This window comes from Dryobates pubescens, chromosome 23, assembly GCF_014839835.1.
Source record: "Dryobates pubescens isolate bDryPub1 chromosome 23, bDryPub1.pri, whole genome shotgun sequence".
NCBI lineage: Eukaryota > Metazoa > Chordata > Aves > Piciformes > Picidae > Dryobates > Dryobates pubescens.
Genome location: NC_071634.1, coordinates 3560099 through 3575732, shown reverse-complemented (window position 1 = coordinate 3575732; position 15634 = coordinate 3560099). Strand labels below are relative to the sequence as shown.

General features: G+C 44.2%; 1 protein-coding gene across 2 annotated transcripts in view; it reads left to right on the top strand.

The window, feature by feature from the left end:
• The window catches only part of CTNNA2 (catenin alpha 2), a 698580-nt gene that overhangs the window by 637817 nt on the left and 45129 nt on the right, over nucleotides 1-15634 (top strand). For both annotated transcript variants that reach the window (XM_054172387.1, XM_054172388.1), the window contains 3 exons: nucleotides 2281-2394; nucleotides 9003-9184; nucleotides 15049-15154. In XM_054172387.1, the coding sequence (XP_054028362.1) occupies nucleotides 2281-2394; nucleotides 9003-9184; nucleotides 15049-15154 (402 nt within the window). The remainder of the gene's footprint in view (nucleotides 1-2280; nucleotides 2395-9002; nucleotides 9185-15048; nucleotides 15155-15634) is intronic.

Below are 15634 nucleotides of genomic sequence, written 5' to 3'. Positions count from 1 at the left end.
AATAAATTATTTTTTTTCACCTAAATTTCATCTCCTGCCTATCCTTAGACATATTTCACAGGCATTTCTTCAGAGATGCAGCCCGGGTTTCGTTACCATACTGTCACACTTGGTTATCTCTTCCTCCAGTGCTCAGCATCACAACACATATTTAATTCATACTCTTGAGGCCAGATGAAGATGGCTGTGTTTTACTCTCCCCATCATGTGCACTTCACCATGCAGTTAGCAAAGCAGCTGATTTCCCTTACAAAGTGATGTGCACTTGGTGCTGGAATCCAGGCTGTAACATAAATATCGCCAAAAGACTCCTCTGCCTTACGTTAGAGACTTTGGACCGGTTCCTAGTGACTGAGCATCTTCAAGACAGAGCTGTAATGACAACTGGCAATGATTAGCACCTCTGCTAGCAAACTTGATGTTGCCTCCAAGCATGAAATGCCAGTATGGATGATTTCTTCTGTTGTGGTTGGCCCACTAGGTTAGCACTGAGGCTGATGAGTATCCAGTAAGGTGAGGATTTCTCTGCAGAGTTGCTGTGATCTTGATCTGTTGCCACTGGCATGTGCTGTACCTACATAAGTTCCTTGTGGCCAGATTGTTGCCCTAGATGCTGTTCAAGCACAACATGGAAAGAGGCTGACTCATTTTCTTTTCCTTTTTTTCCCCCTCTTCTTTCAATGCCTATTTTTTTGCCAGAAGGTGAAAAAACCCTGAATCGTAGAATCACAGAATGGTCTGGCTTGGAAGGGACCTCCGAATCTCATGCAGTCCAACCCCCTCTGCAGTCAGCAGGGACATCCTCCACTACATCAGGTGGCCCAGAGCCCTGCCCAGCCTCACTTTAAATATCTTCAGGCATGAGGTCACAACCACCTCCCTGAGCAACCTGTTCCAGTGTTCCACCATGCTCATACTAAAGAACTTGTTCCTAACATCTAATCTAAATCTCCTCTTCCCTAGTTTGAAGCCGTTGTCCCTTGGCCTATCCCCACAGGCCTTTGTAAACAGTCTCTCCCCATCCTTCTTGTAGCCAACTTCAGGTACTGGAAGGTTGCTATTAGGTCTCCCTGGAGCCTCCTCTTCTCCCGGCTGAACAACCTCATCTCCCTCAGCCTATCTGCATAGCAGAGATGCTCCGCGCCCCTGATCATTGTTAAATGAAGAGATCCATTAGGTATCTGTGAATTTCTTGTCTCACTCTCTCCAACATTTTAAGTAGCCTGAGGCTAGCACGTAAGTAAGTAGATTTAATCACTCTGCCCAGAGACCTTCAGGCTGGAGGTGAGGAGGAAGTTCTTCACCATGAGAGTGATGAAGCCCTGGAATGGGTTGTCCAGGGAGGTGGTTGGGGCGCTGTCCTTGGAGGTGTTTAAGACCAGGCTGGACAAGGCTCTGGCCAGCCTGATATAGTGTGGGGTGTCCCTGCCCATGGCAGCGGGGGTGGAACTAGATGATCCTTGTGGTCCCTTCCAACTCTGCCTGATAGAATAGAATACATAGAATAAACCAGGTTGGAAGAGACCTTCAAGATCATCACGTCCAACCCATCAACCAATCCAACACCACCCAAACAACTAACCCATGGCACCAAGCACCCCATCACATACCATGATACTATGATAATTTGTAGCACCAGCAATGGAGGTAAAGTGATTTCACTTTCGGGGATGAGGCAAATTCCAGAGCTCTGCATCTGAAAAACACCAAATGAACTGACAAGATAAAGCAGAATATAAACTTCCCATTTGTTTCAAAACCAACCAATGTCATTTCTATCTTCTTTGAAGGGGAAATCTCTTATTTGCTTTGATAACTTTTTCTTCCAGGATGTTAGTTACTTTTTCCCCCCAGGTATTTACCTTCCCTTCTGAAGAGTACATGGAGATGCTAGTAATACAATGGCATTAGAGTCCATTTCCAGATGAAATAACATCCTTTTGAAACACTGCATTCCAGTTGTTTGCTTTTCCAAAGGGTATTTGTTCCTGGAACTGCATTCATCATCTTAACAGAGTTAAGAAAAGCCTCAGCAAGGTAATGATAACTGCCATTTGTAAAGGAAACTGGAGCTGGAACAACTTAATTTTGAAGACAATTCAATTTCAGTTCTTGACTGCTTAGGCTGACAACTTAATTTAAAAGGAAAGAGAAGGAGAATTTTCTGGGCAGGTAGTCAATGAAATAGGAACTTACAGTACACAGGACTTTGTCTGTGTCCTTTATACACTTGTCATCTCCTCTCCTGTGCTTTTTCTCCCTGTCTCTCTCTCTGTCTAGACCCCTGAAGAGCTTGAGGATGATTCAGACTTTGAGCAGGAGGATTATGATGTCCGCAGCCGAACGAGTGTTCAGACTGAAGATGACCAGCTCATCGCTGGCCAAAGTGCAAGGGTGAGTATAAGCCCCTGTGCAGCTACAAAAGCTCTACCTTGGAATGCAAAGGCAGTGGTTTCAAATCTACAGAGTCACTTAATGTGGTAGTTTTAGGCTGTGCCTGGAAAATATTCCACAGATCTTGAACAGAAAGTGGTAGAATGTAAGTAAATCACTACTGGATGTGGAAGGGAAAATGAGGCTAAGGTCTAACTAATCCCATTGGTCCCAAAACTAACAGAAAGTTACTTGTGTACACTCATTTTTTGCTCATTTTGCTTCCTCTGCTCTGGCTTCTGGTGGCTTTGCTGACCTTGGCTGTGTTCCTTTGTTTTGGCTAAGTACTAACAGCCTACTCTGTTTTTCTCTCTTTTACTGTGGACAAGGGGGAAAGGGGAGGGAAGAGGAGGAAGCAATTGGTAACCCCCTGGTTTTGTCCAGGGGGGTTCTTGTGTTGTTTATAAATAGTAAATGCTGTAAATATTGGGGTTTTTTTATACACATTCATTGAATTCCATATTTCTGGGTTGTAGTTTTGCTTGTAAATATACAGCTTCATTTGCTTTCAGCTGAGCTGGTATGGCAGTTTTATGTTGGGGGGGAATTTTCAACCCACCATACTTAAGAAAGGGTGAGAGTAGATTGAGCTAAGTGTTTAAGGTTGCTTCCTGTCTCGCTTGTTAAAGAAGCTCTGACTTCATAGAATCAACCAGGTTGGAAAAGACCTCAAAGATCATCAAGTCCAACCTATTACCTAACACCTCCTGTCAACTAAACCATGGCTACAAGTGCCACATCCAATTATTTTGTGAACACCCCCAGGCACAGGGACTCCACCATCTCCCTGGGCAGCACATTCCAATGGCAAATTACTCTTTCTGGGAAGAACTTTCTCCTCATCTCAAGTCTAAAATTCCCCTGGCACAGCTTGAGACTGTGTCCTCTTGTTCTGGTGCTGGTTGCCTGGGAGAAGAGACCCAGAAGAGTTGGAGAGAACAAGAAGGTCTCCCCTGAGCCTCCTCTTCTCCAGGCTAAGCAACCCGAGCTCCCTCAGCCTCTCCTCACAGGGCTGTGCTCCAGTCCCCTCCCCAGCCTCGTTGCCCTTCTCTGGACACCTTCAAGTGTCTCAGTGTCCTTCTTAAATTGAGGAGCCCAGAACTGGACACAGGACTAACCACTGCTGAGTACAGGGGCAGAATGACTTCCCACCTTGAATGATCTTCCTTAGGCTCATGTGATGCTGTCAGCTGGTTGCTCCTACCTGCAGCTGCATGACAGAAGGGGGCAGCTGCAGGTAGGAGAATGCCTTGCAGGTTTGGAATGTGCTGAAACCATGGGAGGAGTCAGCAAATCAAATAAATAAATAAATGGAAATCCCATCAAGGCTCCATGTGCTGCAGCCAGAGGAATCTCTTACATTACTCATGTTTCCCAGTGTGCAAACCTGTCAAGAAGATCTGTTTAAGCTACCGAGGCGTCCCTGTAATTTGATTGTAATTGAAGACATTTGTTACTGAGTCAATGTAATTTTACCAGGGTAATTACATCATGATAAACTCCAGTCCCTGTGATTTGTGACCTTAGCTTGTGCATGGGGATTGCAAATTAAAGCTGATGAGTGCTTCTGGGGTCACAGGTGCTGGGGAGAGTGGAGTTTGTTAACACTCAGGATTCTGCCAGCCTCTGATGAATGTTTACCTTTGATTAAATGGGCTGCTCAGCTCAGAGAGTTAAAAAAAAGTACAATCAGAGTCTAATCTGGGGGGCAAATGACATCATTCACCCTCAGCAAGTCTGCTGATGACACCAAGCTGAGCAGGTAGAGCCAACATGCCTGAGGGACAGGATACCATCCAGAGGGATCTGGACGAGCTCAAGAAGTGAGCTGCTGTGAAACTCAGGAGGCCAAGTGCAACGTCCTGCACATGGGTTAGGGTGAACCTCACTATTGATAGAGTTGGGGAGATGAAGGGATGGAGAGCAGCCCTGAGGAGGAGGACTGAGGGGTGCTGGGAGGTGAAAAGCTGGATGTGAGCTGGCATCATATGCTCCCAGCACCAGCCCTGTCCTGGGCTGATCCCCAGGACTCCCCCTGGAGGCTTTTCTTCTCCAAATGCTGAACAACCCCAGTCCTCTCAGTCTGTCCTGATAGCAAAGGTGTCCCAGCCTTTCAGTCATCTTTGTGGCCCTCCTGTGGACCTGCTCCAACAGTTCCATGTCCATCTTATGATAGGCACACCAGAACTGGACACAGTATTCAAGGTGGGGTCTCAGCAGAGCAGAGTGAAGGGGCAGAATCGCCTCTCTTGGCCTGCTGGCCGCACTCCTCTTGATACAAAAGGGGATCTTTTTAATTCATTAGCTTGAATATGAATGGTAAAGAAACCATACCATCAGGCTTAGAAAAGTTGACTTTCCATCCCTACATCCCAAGTGCAAAACAGTGTTGTACCTCCAGATTAAGGACATATCATACATCATAGAGCAGATGGATTGTCGGTCCTGGGTGACCAGGAACTGGCATGGAAAACTGTGCAGTCTGGAGAAGTGCAGCATGATGCCTTATCCTGAGGACAATGACAGAACTCTGTCCTGGAGGCAAGTCACTGTCTTTGGGGGGATTGTTTTCTGTTTTAAAAAGCACAAAGTGCTGCTTGATGTGTTTAAAGAATTGGCTACTGAAGTAGGTCTCAAGCACCAAGGTATTGTGATACAATACACTTATTTCTCAGCCTTTCTTTTCCATTGTTGGGGGGTTTTTTTGGGGTTACATCCAGGACTGGCTATCATATCATCCTTTCTTGATCTGAAAACCAAGTGAGGACTGCAGTGATATTTTTACTAAGAATCTAGTTCACCTGGGGACTTAAGAGCCTTAAATTCTATTACATTTTGTTGCAGTTATTATCACTGCTGCACTTAAGGCCTTCTGCTTTGATCAGCCACACACTGTATAAACATAATATATCCTAGAGACAGTCCTGCTCCTGAGGAATGTAGAAAGCAGGAAAACCTAAAATGGAAACATGCCAAGCTGAAGCCACCCAATCTACATCTTGAGTGACTCATTGAAATGAATCTGCTAAGCAGAAGGGTGTGATCCCAAGCATCAGTATAGGCTGGGCAGGGACTGGCTTGAGAGGAGCCCTGAAGAAAAGGCCTTTGGGATGCTGGTGGATGAGAAGCTCAACAGGAGCCAGCAGTGAGCACTTGCAGCCCAGAAAGCCAAGCAGAGCCTGGGCTGCATTAAGAAAAGTACAGCCAGCAGGTCAAGGGAGGTGATTCACCCCCTCTGCTCCACTCCCCGGAGACTCCACCTGAAGCACTGTGTCCAGTTCTGGAGAACCTTGTACAGGAAGGATCTGGAGGTGCTGGAAGGTGTCCAGAGAAGGGCCACGAGGATGAGCAGAGATCTGGAGCTGCTCTGCTATGAGGACAGACTGAGAGAGTTGGGGCTGTTCAGTCTGGAGAAGGGAAGGCTCCGAGAAGACCTTCTTGTGGCCTTCCAGTATGTGAAAGGGCTACAAGAAAGCTGGGGAGGGACTTTTGAGGGTGTCAGGGAGAGATAGGACTGGGAGGGAATGGAGCCAAACTAGAAATGGGTAGATTCAGATGGGATGTTAGGAAGAAGTTGTTCCCCATGAGGGTGGTGAGAGCCTGGCACAGGTTGCCCAGGGAGGTGGTGGAAGCCTCATCCCTGGAGGTTTTGAAAGCCAGGCTGGATGTGGCTGTGAGCAACCTGCTGTAGTGTGAGGTGTCCCTGTCCATGGCAGGTGGTTGGAACTGGATGATCCCTGAGGTCTCTTCCAGCTCTGACAATTCTATCATTCTATGATCTGTGAACCCTTTCTATGGAAAAGCTGGATTTTTAGTTGCAGAATGTAATGGATTTGTTCAATATCCTTACTCCATAAAGCTATTAGTACTTCTGTAGAAAGACTTGGGTTCATCTTCAATAGATAAACCCCAAATATATGAGCTGCATTTGCTGTAGGGTTTATCTTCCTTGAAGACACAACAGGATCTGGAACATAAATGTTCAAACATTGCCAGCCAGGTTAAATGGTATGCAGGTGAAGCTGCCCAGAGAGAGACCACATATAGGACATTGAATCATAGCATCATAGAACAATTTGGGCTGGAAAGGACCTTCAAGATTATCTAGTTCTAACCCCTACACAGTGGGCAGAGACATCTTCACCAGACCAGGTTGTTCAAGGCTGGTCCTGAGCACCTCCAGGGAGGAGGCATCCACAACCTCCTTGTCCAACCTGTTCCAGTTTCTCACTACCCTCCCTGGAAAGAATTTCTTCCTAATCTCCAGCCTCAATCTTCCCCTCTTCTAGCTCAAAGCCATTGCCCTTATTGTTCTCTACAACTCCCTGAAGGGAGGTTGTAGCCAGGTGGGGTTGGTCTCTTGTCCCAGGCAAGCAGCACCAGAACAAGAGGACACAGTCTCAAGCTGCACCAGGGGAAGTTTAGGCTGGAGGTGAGGAGAAAGTTCTTCCCAGAAAGAGTAATTGGCCATTGGGCTGTGCTGCCCAGGGAGGTGGTGGAGTCACCGTCCCTGAAGGTGTTCAAAAAGGGACTGGATGTAGCACTTGCAGCCATGGTTTAGTTAGTCATGAGGTGTTGAGTGATAGGTTGGACTTGAGGATCTCTGAGGTCTTTTCCAACCTTATTGATTCTATGATTCTCCCTTCAGGCGCTCAAAGGCTGCTATTAGGTCTCCCTGGAGCCTTCTCTTCTCCAGGCTGACGAGCTCCAATTCTCCCAGCCTGCCCCCACAGACATGTACAGATGGGCTTTCCAAACCCTCCTGCTCCATATCACATTCTCTTAATTGCCATTAATTCATCACCACTGGTGCTTTGTGTGTATTTTATATATTTATTTATTAGCCTGACTTACCCTGCAGTTTTCTGTGGGAAGACAAATGCACTAACATTTGAAACTGCTGAGTTGCATTGATAAGGCCCTAATTAAAACTCATGTGCTGAATTTTAATTTGATTAACTTGCAAATTCCTCTCCTTTTTTTTTTTTTCCTCTTTCTTTTTTTCCCCCTGATCTGCTGTTTATAACCTTTTTGATTTCAGTTCTGGAAAAGGTCAATTATGAATTTTTAAAAGCCAGGAGCATTTTAAGGATATGTAGAGTAAGAGTGCAGCTGATTGAAAGTGACATAAACAAGAAGAAATGTAATGACACTTAAAGATGTGTCACACCCCATTACGTGCATAAGGCAGGCTTCAGAACCCCTAAAGCCAACTGGAAGGCTCAGCTTGGAACTCCTGATTGGAAGTGTCCATTTGATCTTCCAAAATAATGATTATGATTTTGCAGAGTTCTCCTTTTTTTCTTCCCCCCCCTGGTTTTGGAGGAGGCAGGGAATTTTCTGCCTTGTTGACACTGTCAGTGCAGATTAGTGTCAACCTCCTCAGTGCCTTTTTGAGCATCTTCCAAGAGACAATTAGAGCACTAAATATTATTGAAAGGAACATTCATTACAATTTGCTTCAAGTATGTTATCTTGCATGTCATAGCTAATTTCAGCGCTGGGTTAAGCAGCAAACTTCTGCTTCTGCCAGAGGTTGAGGCTGCCTTCTCCCATTGATGTCATTCATTTGGTTCTTCCTGAAAGTTAGGCTTTACTAGGAGTTTTCTTAGATCTCCCTGACTAGTGACTAAGTAAACAATTGACTTGGTCCCCCGTGACATCCTTGTTTCTGAATTGGAGAGGCATGGATTTGATAGGTGGTGGCACTTGGTGCCATGGTTTAGTAGTCATGAGGTCATGGGTGACAGGTTGGACTTGATGATCTTTGAGGTCTCTTCCAGCCTTATTGATTCTATGATTCTATGAATTGGCTGGATGGTTGCACTCAGAGAGTTGCAGTCAATGGTTCAATGTCCAAGTGGAGACTAGTGACAAGTGGTGTTCCTCAAGGGTTAGTATTGGGACCAACACTGTTTGACTTCTTTGTCACTGACACTTGGGTAGAAGCACCCTCAACAGCTTTGCTGATGACACCCTGTATCTGGGGCTAAACAACAGCAGTTGCTCTGTCACCTGATGATGCCTCCCCAGCAGAGAAAGGGATTGAGGAAAAGGCAAGGAGACCTGTGGGTCGAAATGAAAACGGATTTAATGAAACAACAAAACTGATCCCAATGCCAATGTAAAGTATATGAGGTTAGGCTCAGCCCAGCAAATGTATGGTGGTCACACTAAATGGGAAGGCAGTCCTTGGGAGCAGGAGAAGGAAGAGGAGCAGGGTTAGCAGGAACCCAAGCAAGAAGCCCACTCCCCTCAGCAAGCTTCCCCCTTTATCCTGAGTGTGATGCTGATGGTCTGGGATACATCTGTAGCTAAGCAGTCAGTTGTCCTGGCTGGCTTGAAACTGTTGATGGTCTGCACCCTGTGGCTATACAAGCTACAAACACCACGTGAGTCTGGTTTTGTTCATCCCAACAGAAATCTTAGCATCTACTGGATTGTGCTTGCCTTTTTTGATGCCCATAAAAATAATTCAGAAGTTGGGCATGCTGTTTGAACCACTGGAAAAGTATATAGCTCCTAGTTTAATCTTTTCATGCTCAGCTTCTCCCTGTTTTTCACCCCAGGCAATCATGGCTCAGCTTCCCCAGGAGGAGAAGGCTAAGATTGCTGAGCAGGTAGAGATATTCCACCAAGAAAAGAGCAAACTGGACGCAGAAGTCGCCAAGTGGGATGACAGTGGTAATGACATCATTGTGTTGGCAAAGCAGATGTGCATGATTATGATGGAAATGACAGACTTTACTAGGTAAGGACAAAGCAACCTGTGCTGGATGTCTTCTTCAGCCATCCCACATCTTTCCTTTTCATTGCAATTTATAGCCTGTGGGGATGATGTGCTGTGGGTGGAGGTATGCAAAGCCAGGTGGCACTTCACACAAACCAGAATGGATTGTGCAGTTCTCTACCCACAGCTTCTCTGGATAGTTCTCAGGCTGGGATTAATCACAGGAAGTTTTTGTCCTCTTTGAGAACCTGGTTTATTTGGAGATCATTTTGAATTTCAGCAGCAGAGGTTTTCTGTGACCTTACAGCCTCGTGGCTGACATTTCATTTAGTGCCCATCTAAATGCATGTGCCTCTCTGAACTTTCAGCATTTCCACACAATCTGTGTCAATCAAAAATGAAGGCAAAACTATTTATATCATTTTGGACACTGAACTTCTCTCCAACAAAATCCCAAGTGAGATGGAGCTGGTTTCATCTAATGCTTCACTGGAGCCTGTCAGTAATGATCTCTTAGGCTTTCATCTCATTTATGGGTTTTTTTCCCTGTTGCTGTCTTGTTCTTTTCTAATTGCAGAGCATTGAAAGGCCTTTCATTAATGACAGCATAAAATCAGAATGATTTTATTTAAATGCAGTCCTATTGTTAATCACACCAGGGAAAATGTTTGACAAGATTCTTTGAACTGCAGATCACCATAATAAATTAAAGAGGGTTTTCAGTGTTTGTTTTTAATGGGCGATCAGCAGTTTAAGTGGTGTTTATCAAAATGTGATTAGGCAGAACTGGAGAGAAGCCTTCGTGTTCTTCCTCAGAATTAAAGCAAAAGATCCATTTATTAACCTCTCCAAAATGCTCAGATAGAATCAGGGAATCAGTTGGGTTGGAAGGGTCCCTGAAGATTGTACAGACCCAACTACCCTCCCATTGCAACCTTCCACTAGACCCGGTTGCTCAAATCCCCATCCAACCTGGCTTGCAACACTCCCAGGCTTGGAGCCTGTTGATTTTATTCTATTTTACTTTTATTTACTTTTATTTTATTTTATTTTTATTTTATTTTGTTTTATTTTATTTTACTTTTATTTTATTTTAATTCCACTTTACTTTTATTTTATTTTATTTCATTTTATTTTATTTTATTTTACTTTTATTTTATTTTAATTCCATTTTACTTTTATTTTATTTCATTTTATTTTATTTTTATTTTATTTTATTTTCATTTTATTTTATTTTATTTCAATTTATTTTATTTAATTTTATTTTATTTTGTTTTATTTTATTTTATTTCATTTTATTATTTTATTTTATTTTTTTTTCCTATTTTATTATTATTTTATATTTTATTATATTTATTTAATTCTATTTCATTCTAGTCTATTCTTCCATTCCATTCCATTCCATTCCATTCCATTCCATTCCATTCTATCCTATCCTATCCTATCCTATCCTATCCTATCCTATCCTATCCTATCCTATCCTATCCTATCCTACCCTACCCTACCCTACCCTACCCTACCCTACCCTACCCTATCCTATCCTATCCTTTTCAATTGTGTTCTGGTCTATCCTGTTCTATTCTATTTTGTTCTGTTTTCTCTTGCATTCTATTTTCTATGCTGTCTTACTGTATTTTATTTTTTATCTCTAAATAAAGTTGGTTTTTTTACAGCTCTATCTCATTCCAGGCCTTGTGTCTGGAGCCTTCAACCCAGACAGTCTCTGCATTGACAATACAGGGTTCATGCATATCTGATAGGTACAGAGAGAGAGAAAGAGATGGAGAGATTAGATAGAAAGATGGAGAGATTAGATAGATAGATAGATAGAGAGAGAGAGAGAGAAGGAGGGGTGTGTGTGTGTACCTACACACATGTGTGTGTATCTAAATACCATTAATTTGCAAATAACTTGACTATTTGCACTTGGCACAGTTAGTTAATTGGAAATGGGCAAGAGCAAACAGTGTCATCCATTTGAAATTGAATTATGCATATAGGTAGTTTGCTTACTTTAAGAAATTGCTCAGAGAGGAGCATAGTAGTGATTATTATTTCAGTTTATTTATAATTCTCTAGGTTTGTGCTTTTACAACTACTCTTTTTGCACCAGACTTGCCACTCCTATACACCATAGGGCAGTGTAGAACCTCCTGTGAAAGGTGGTGTTTTAGAGGGGCTCTTACTTTTGTATTTGTATTGCTTTGGGGTCTCTGATCCTTCTGTGAGTGAAACACTGTCCAAAGAGTGCCATCAAATCATGGAAGGAAGGAAGGAAAGCACTCTCAAAAGAGTGCCATCAAACCATGGAAGGAAGGAAAACACTGTGCAAAGAGTGCCATCAGATCATGGAAGGAAGGAAAACACTGTCCAAAGAGTGCCATCAGATCATGGAAGGAAGGAAAACACTGTCCAGAGTGCCATCAGATCATGGGAGGAAGGAAAACACTGTGCAAAGAGTGCCATCAGACCATGGAAGGAAGGAAAACACTGTCCAGAGTGCCATCAGATCATGGGAGGAAGGAAAACACTGTGCAAAGAGTGCCATCAGATCATGGAAGGAAGGAAAACACTCTCAAAGAGTGCCATCAGATCATGGAAGGAAGGAAAACACTGTCCAAAGAGTGCCATCAGATCATGGAAGGAAGGAAAACACTGTCCAAAGAGTGCCATCAGACCATGGAAGGAAGGAAAACACTGTCCAGAGTGCCATCAGATCATGGAAGGAAGGAAAACACTCTCAAAGAGTGCCATCAGATCATGGAAGGAAGGAAAACACTGTCCAGAGTGCCATCAGATCATGGAAGGAAGGAAAACACTGTGCAAAGAGTGCCATCAGATCATGGAAGGAAGGAAAACACTGTCCAGAGTGCCATCAGATCATGGAAGGAAGGAAAACACTGTGCAAAGAGTGCCATCAGATCATGGAAAGAAGGAAAACACTCTCAAAGAGTGCCATTAGACCATGGAAGGAAGGAAAACACTGTCCAGAGTGCCATCAGATCATGGAAGGAAGGAAAACACTGTGCAAAGAGTGCCATCAGATCATGGAAAGAAGGAAAACACTGTCCAGAGTGCCATCAGATCATGGAAGGAAGGAAAACACTGTGCAAAGAGTGCCATCAGATCATGGAAGGAAGGAAAACACTGTCCAGGATGCCATCAGATCATGGAAGGAAGGAAAACACTGTGCAAAGAGTGCCATCAGATCATGGAAAGAAGGAAAACACTCTCAAAGAGTGCCATCAGATCATGGAAGGAAGGAAACCACTGTGCAAAGAGTGCCATCAGATCATGGAAGGAAGGAAAACACTGTGCAAAGAGTGCCATCAGACCATGGAGGGAAGGAAAACACTGTGCAAAGAGTGCCATCAGATCATGGAAGGAAGGAAAACACTGTCCAGAGTGCCATCAGATCATGGAAGAAAGAAATAATCTTCTGAAACAGCAAACCAGAAGACGAACAATTTCTGCAACCCCAGTGAGCAACCTTTGGTACACTGAAGATCAAATTGCAAGTTTTGTAATTACATTTTCTACCATCAAAAAGAGCACCACTGATATGAGAATGAGAGAAAACTGCTGCCACATTTGGAGCAAATTAGAAGAAAGAAAGAAATCAAAGTGCACCTCTGTCTACATCAGATTCAATAAAATCCTGTTTAATATATTCCATTAAAACAGAACAAAGCCTTCCACACCTTTTTGGTTGCTGCTGTTGTTGCCTGTAAGCTCAGCAGTGTTGAGACAGAACAATTTTGCAGACACACAGAGTTTGTGCCAATTCAGTTCTGATGGTAATGTGGCTGTAGAAGCACACAAGGTCACTATGAAGGATTCTTGCTGCGGTTTCAGTTCAACAGAAGTGGGATACCTGTTGTATTTCGGTTGCTGTTTAAGGTGGAAGTATGGAAAGAAGATGGAAATGTGTTTCAGTGTGGTTTTCTTAGCATTAGAGATGGAAAAGTCACACTGGGGTTGAGCTTAGAAAAAAATACCTCCAGTTTCAGTTTAAAAAAGAAAAGCCAAGTTTGATGATGTGATGATTTTCCATCACTCTTGTCTGAAGCTCTATTTTTCTACATAGTTTGAAAGAACCAAGAAATGAACAGTAACAACCAAAAAGGGGAAAATCAGCTCCTTGAGACATTCACAGGGGCAGCAGCAGATTTATTGTTACAAAGAGTACTGAAGTTTGGAGTCTGAAGCCAACTCAGAAGAGCCTGCAGTGCCTTTTCATTGCATGTCTCTCTGTATTTTGGTAACTTTAATGACTAGAGTCAGAATTTTGTGCATCATCTTTAAAGTATAGCAAAAAGCCAATCTTAAAGGTTCTTGTGTTAAGTTCTTGGTTTAAGTGTAACGTTGAACTGTAACCTAAGGATTAAAAGGGAAAAAGAGTCTGTGGCTAGCAGATCCTTCCTGTCTATTCTGCCCTGGTGAGACCACATCTGGAGTATTGTGTCCAGTTCTGGGCTCCCCAGTTCAAGAGAGGCAGGGATCTACTGGGGTTCAGTGGAGGCTGTGAGGATGATGAAGGGACAGGAACTGATGAAGAAGGATCTGATGAAGAAAGGCTGAGAGGCCTGGGGCTTTTTATTCTGGAGAAGACTGGGGGGGGGAAGGGTTGACAGAAAGTTGGAAGGGACCTCAAGAGATCATCCAGTCCAAACCCCTGCCAGAGCAGGATCACCTATACCAGATCACACAGGAATATCTGAAGGAATATCTGAAGGGTGTCATGAAGCAGGGGCCAGGCTCTTTTCACTGGAGCCCTGTGATAGGATGAGGGGCAATGGACACAAACTGGAATACAGGGAGTTCCATCTCGACATGAGGAAAAACTTCTTTGCTGTGAGGATGTTTGGATCCTAGAGCAGGCTGCCCAGAGACCTTGTAGAGTCTTTCTCTGGAGGCTTTCAAGACACAGTCTCAAGCTGCACCAGGGGAAGTTTAGGCTTGAGGTGAGGAGAAAGTTCTTCACAGAGAGAGTTGTTAGGCATTGGAATGTGCTGCCCAGGAAGGTGGTGGAGTCACCATCCCTGGAGGTGTACAAGAGGGGATTGGATGTGGCACTTGGTGCCATGTTCTAGTCATGAGGTATTGGGTGACAGGTTGGACTCGATGATCTTTGAGGTCTCTTCCAACCTTGGTGATGCTGTGCTGTGTTCCTGTGTGACCTGCCTCAGGTGATCCTGCTTTGACGGGGGGAGTTGGACTGAATGATCCTGTGAGGTCCCTTCCAACCTTCTGAGATTCTGTGGTTTGTAAGCATTCATAAGATTTCCCTTCAGTCTTCTCCAGAATAAAGAGCCCCAGGTCTCTCAGCCTTTCTTCACAGAATCATGGTATCAATAAGGTTGGAAAAGACCTCAAAGATCATGAAGTCCAACCTGCCACCCAAGACCTTATGAGGTCCCTTCCAACCCCTACCATTTTATGATTCTGTGATGATGCTTCATGTACCTTTGTTTTCTGACAAAAATCTACTGGAAAAGGTTGTCTCAAATGTGACATTCTTGCTCTAGGCATGACAGGCTTAACATTTCGGACTGGCTTGGGAGTAACAGGATCTTGCCATAATTGTGTATTCCAGAAAGACTGTTGGGCTTAATAAGCACTTAAAAATGCATATACTCTTAAGTACAGCTCATGTGCTTGAAGGTGCCATCAGACTAAATTGCTGGGGAAGCATTTGGTGAGAAGAAATGCAGCAGACTGCTTCCTTAATCCAGCTGTGCTATCAAGTAGTTAAAAGGGGAAATGGTAATAAATTAGGGAGTCGTTCCTGTTGCTATTTTAAAATCAGCCCCCAAACAGGGTCAGTAAAACTGCTGCCATCCATGATTCATTTAGGTTGTGCATAATTCTGTTGCATTTCACAGAGGTAAAGGCCCCCTGAAGAATACATCAGATGTCATTAATGCAGCCAAGAAGATTGCAGAGGCAGGATCGAGGATGGACAAATTGGCACGGGCGGTGGCTGATCAGGTAAGGACAACAGTGAGCAGAAATACAGTGGAACCTCTGACAGGGACAAGGAAAAGGTGATCCCTGCTTGGCAGAAAATTGCCTCTTGAAAGTCACTGCCTGGCTGCTGATCTGCCCAATGAACAGAAGTCTCTGCTGCCGTAGCCTACGATCAGCCTGGGTTTTGCAGTGCAGGGAAGTCATAGTGTCATAGTATCATAGTATCAGTCAGGGTTGGAAGGGACCACAAGGATCATCTAGTTCCAACGCCCCTGCCATGGGCAGGGACACCCCACACTAGATCAGCCTGGCCAGAGCCTCATCCAGCCTGGTCTTGAACACCTCCAGGGATGGGGCCCCAACCACCTCCCTGGACAACCCATTCCAGGGCTTCACCACTCTCCTGGGGAAGAACTTCCTCCTCACCTCCAGCCTGAATCTCCCCACCTCCAGCTTTATTCCATTCCCCCTAGTCCTATCACTACCTGAGATCCTGAGAAG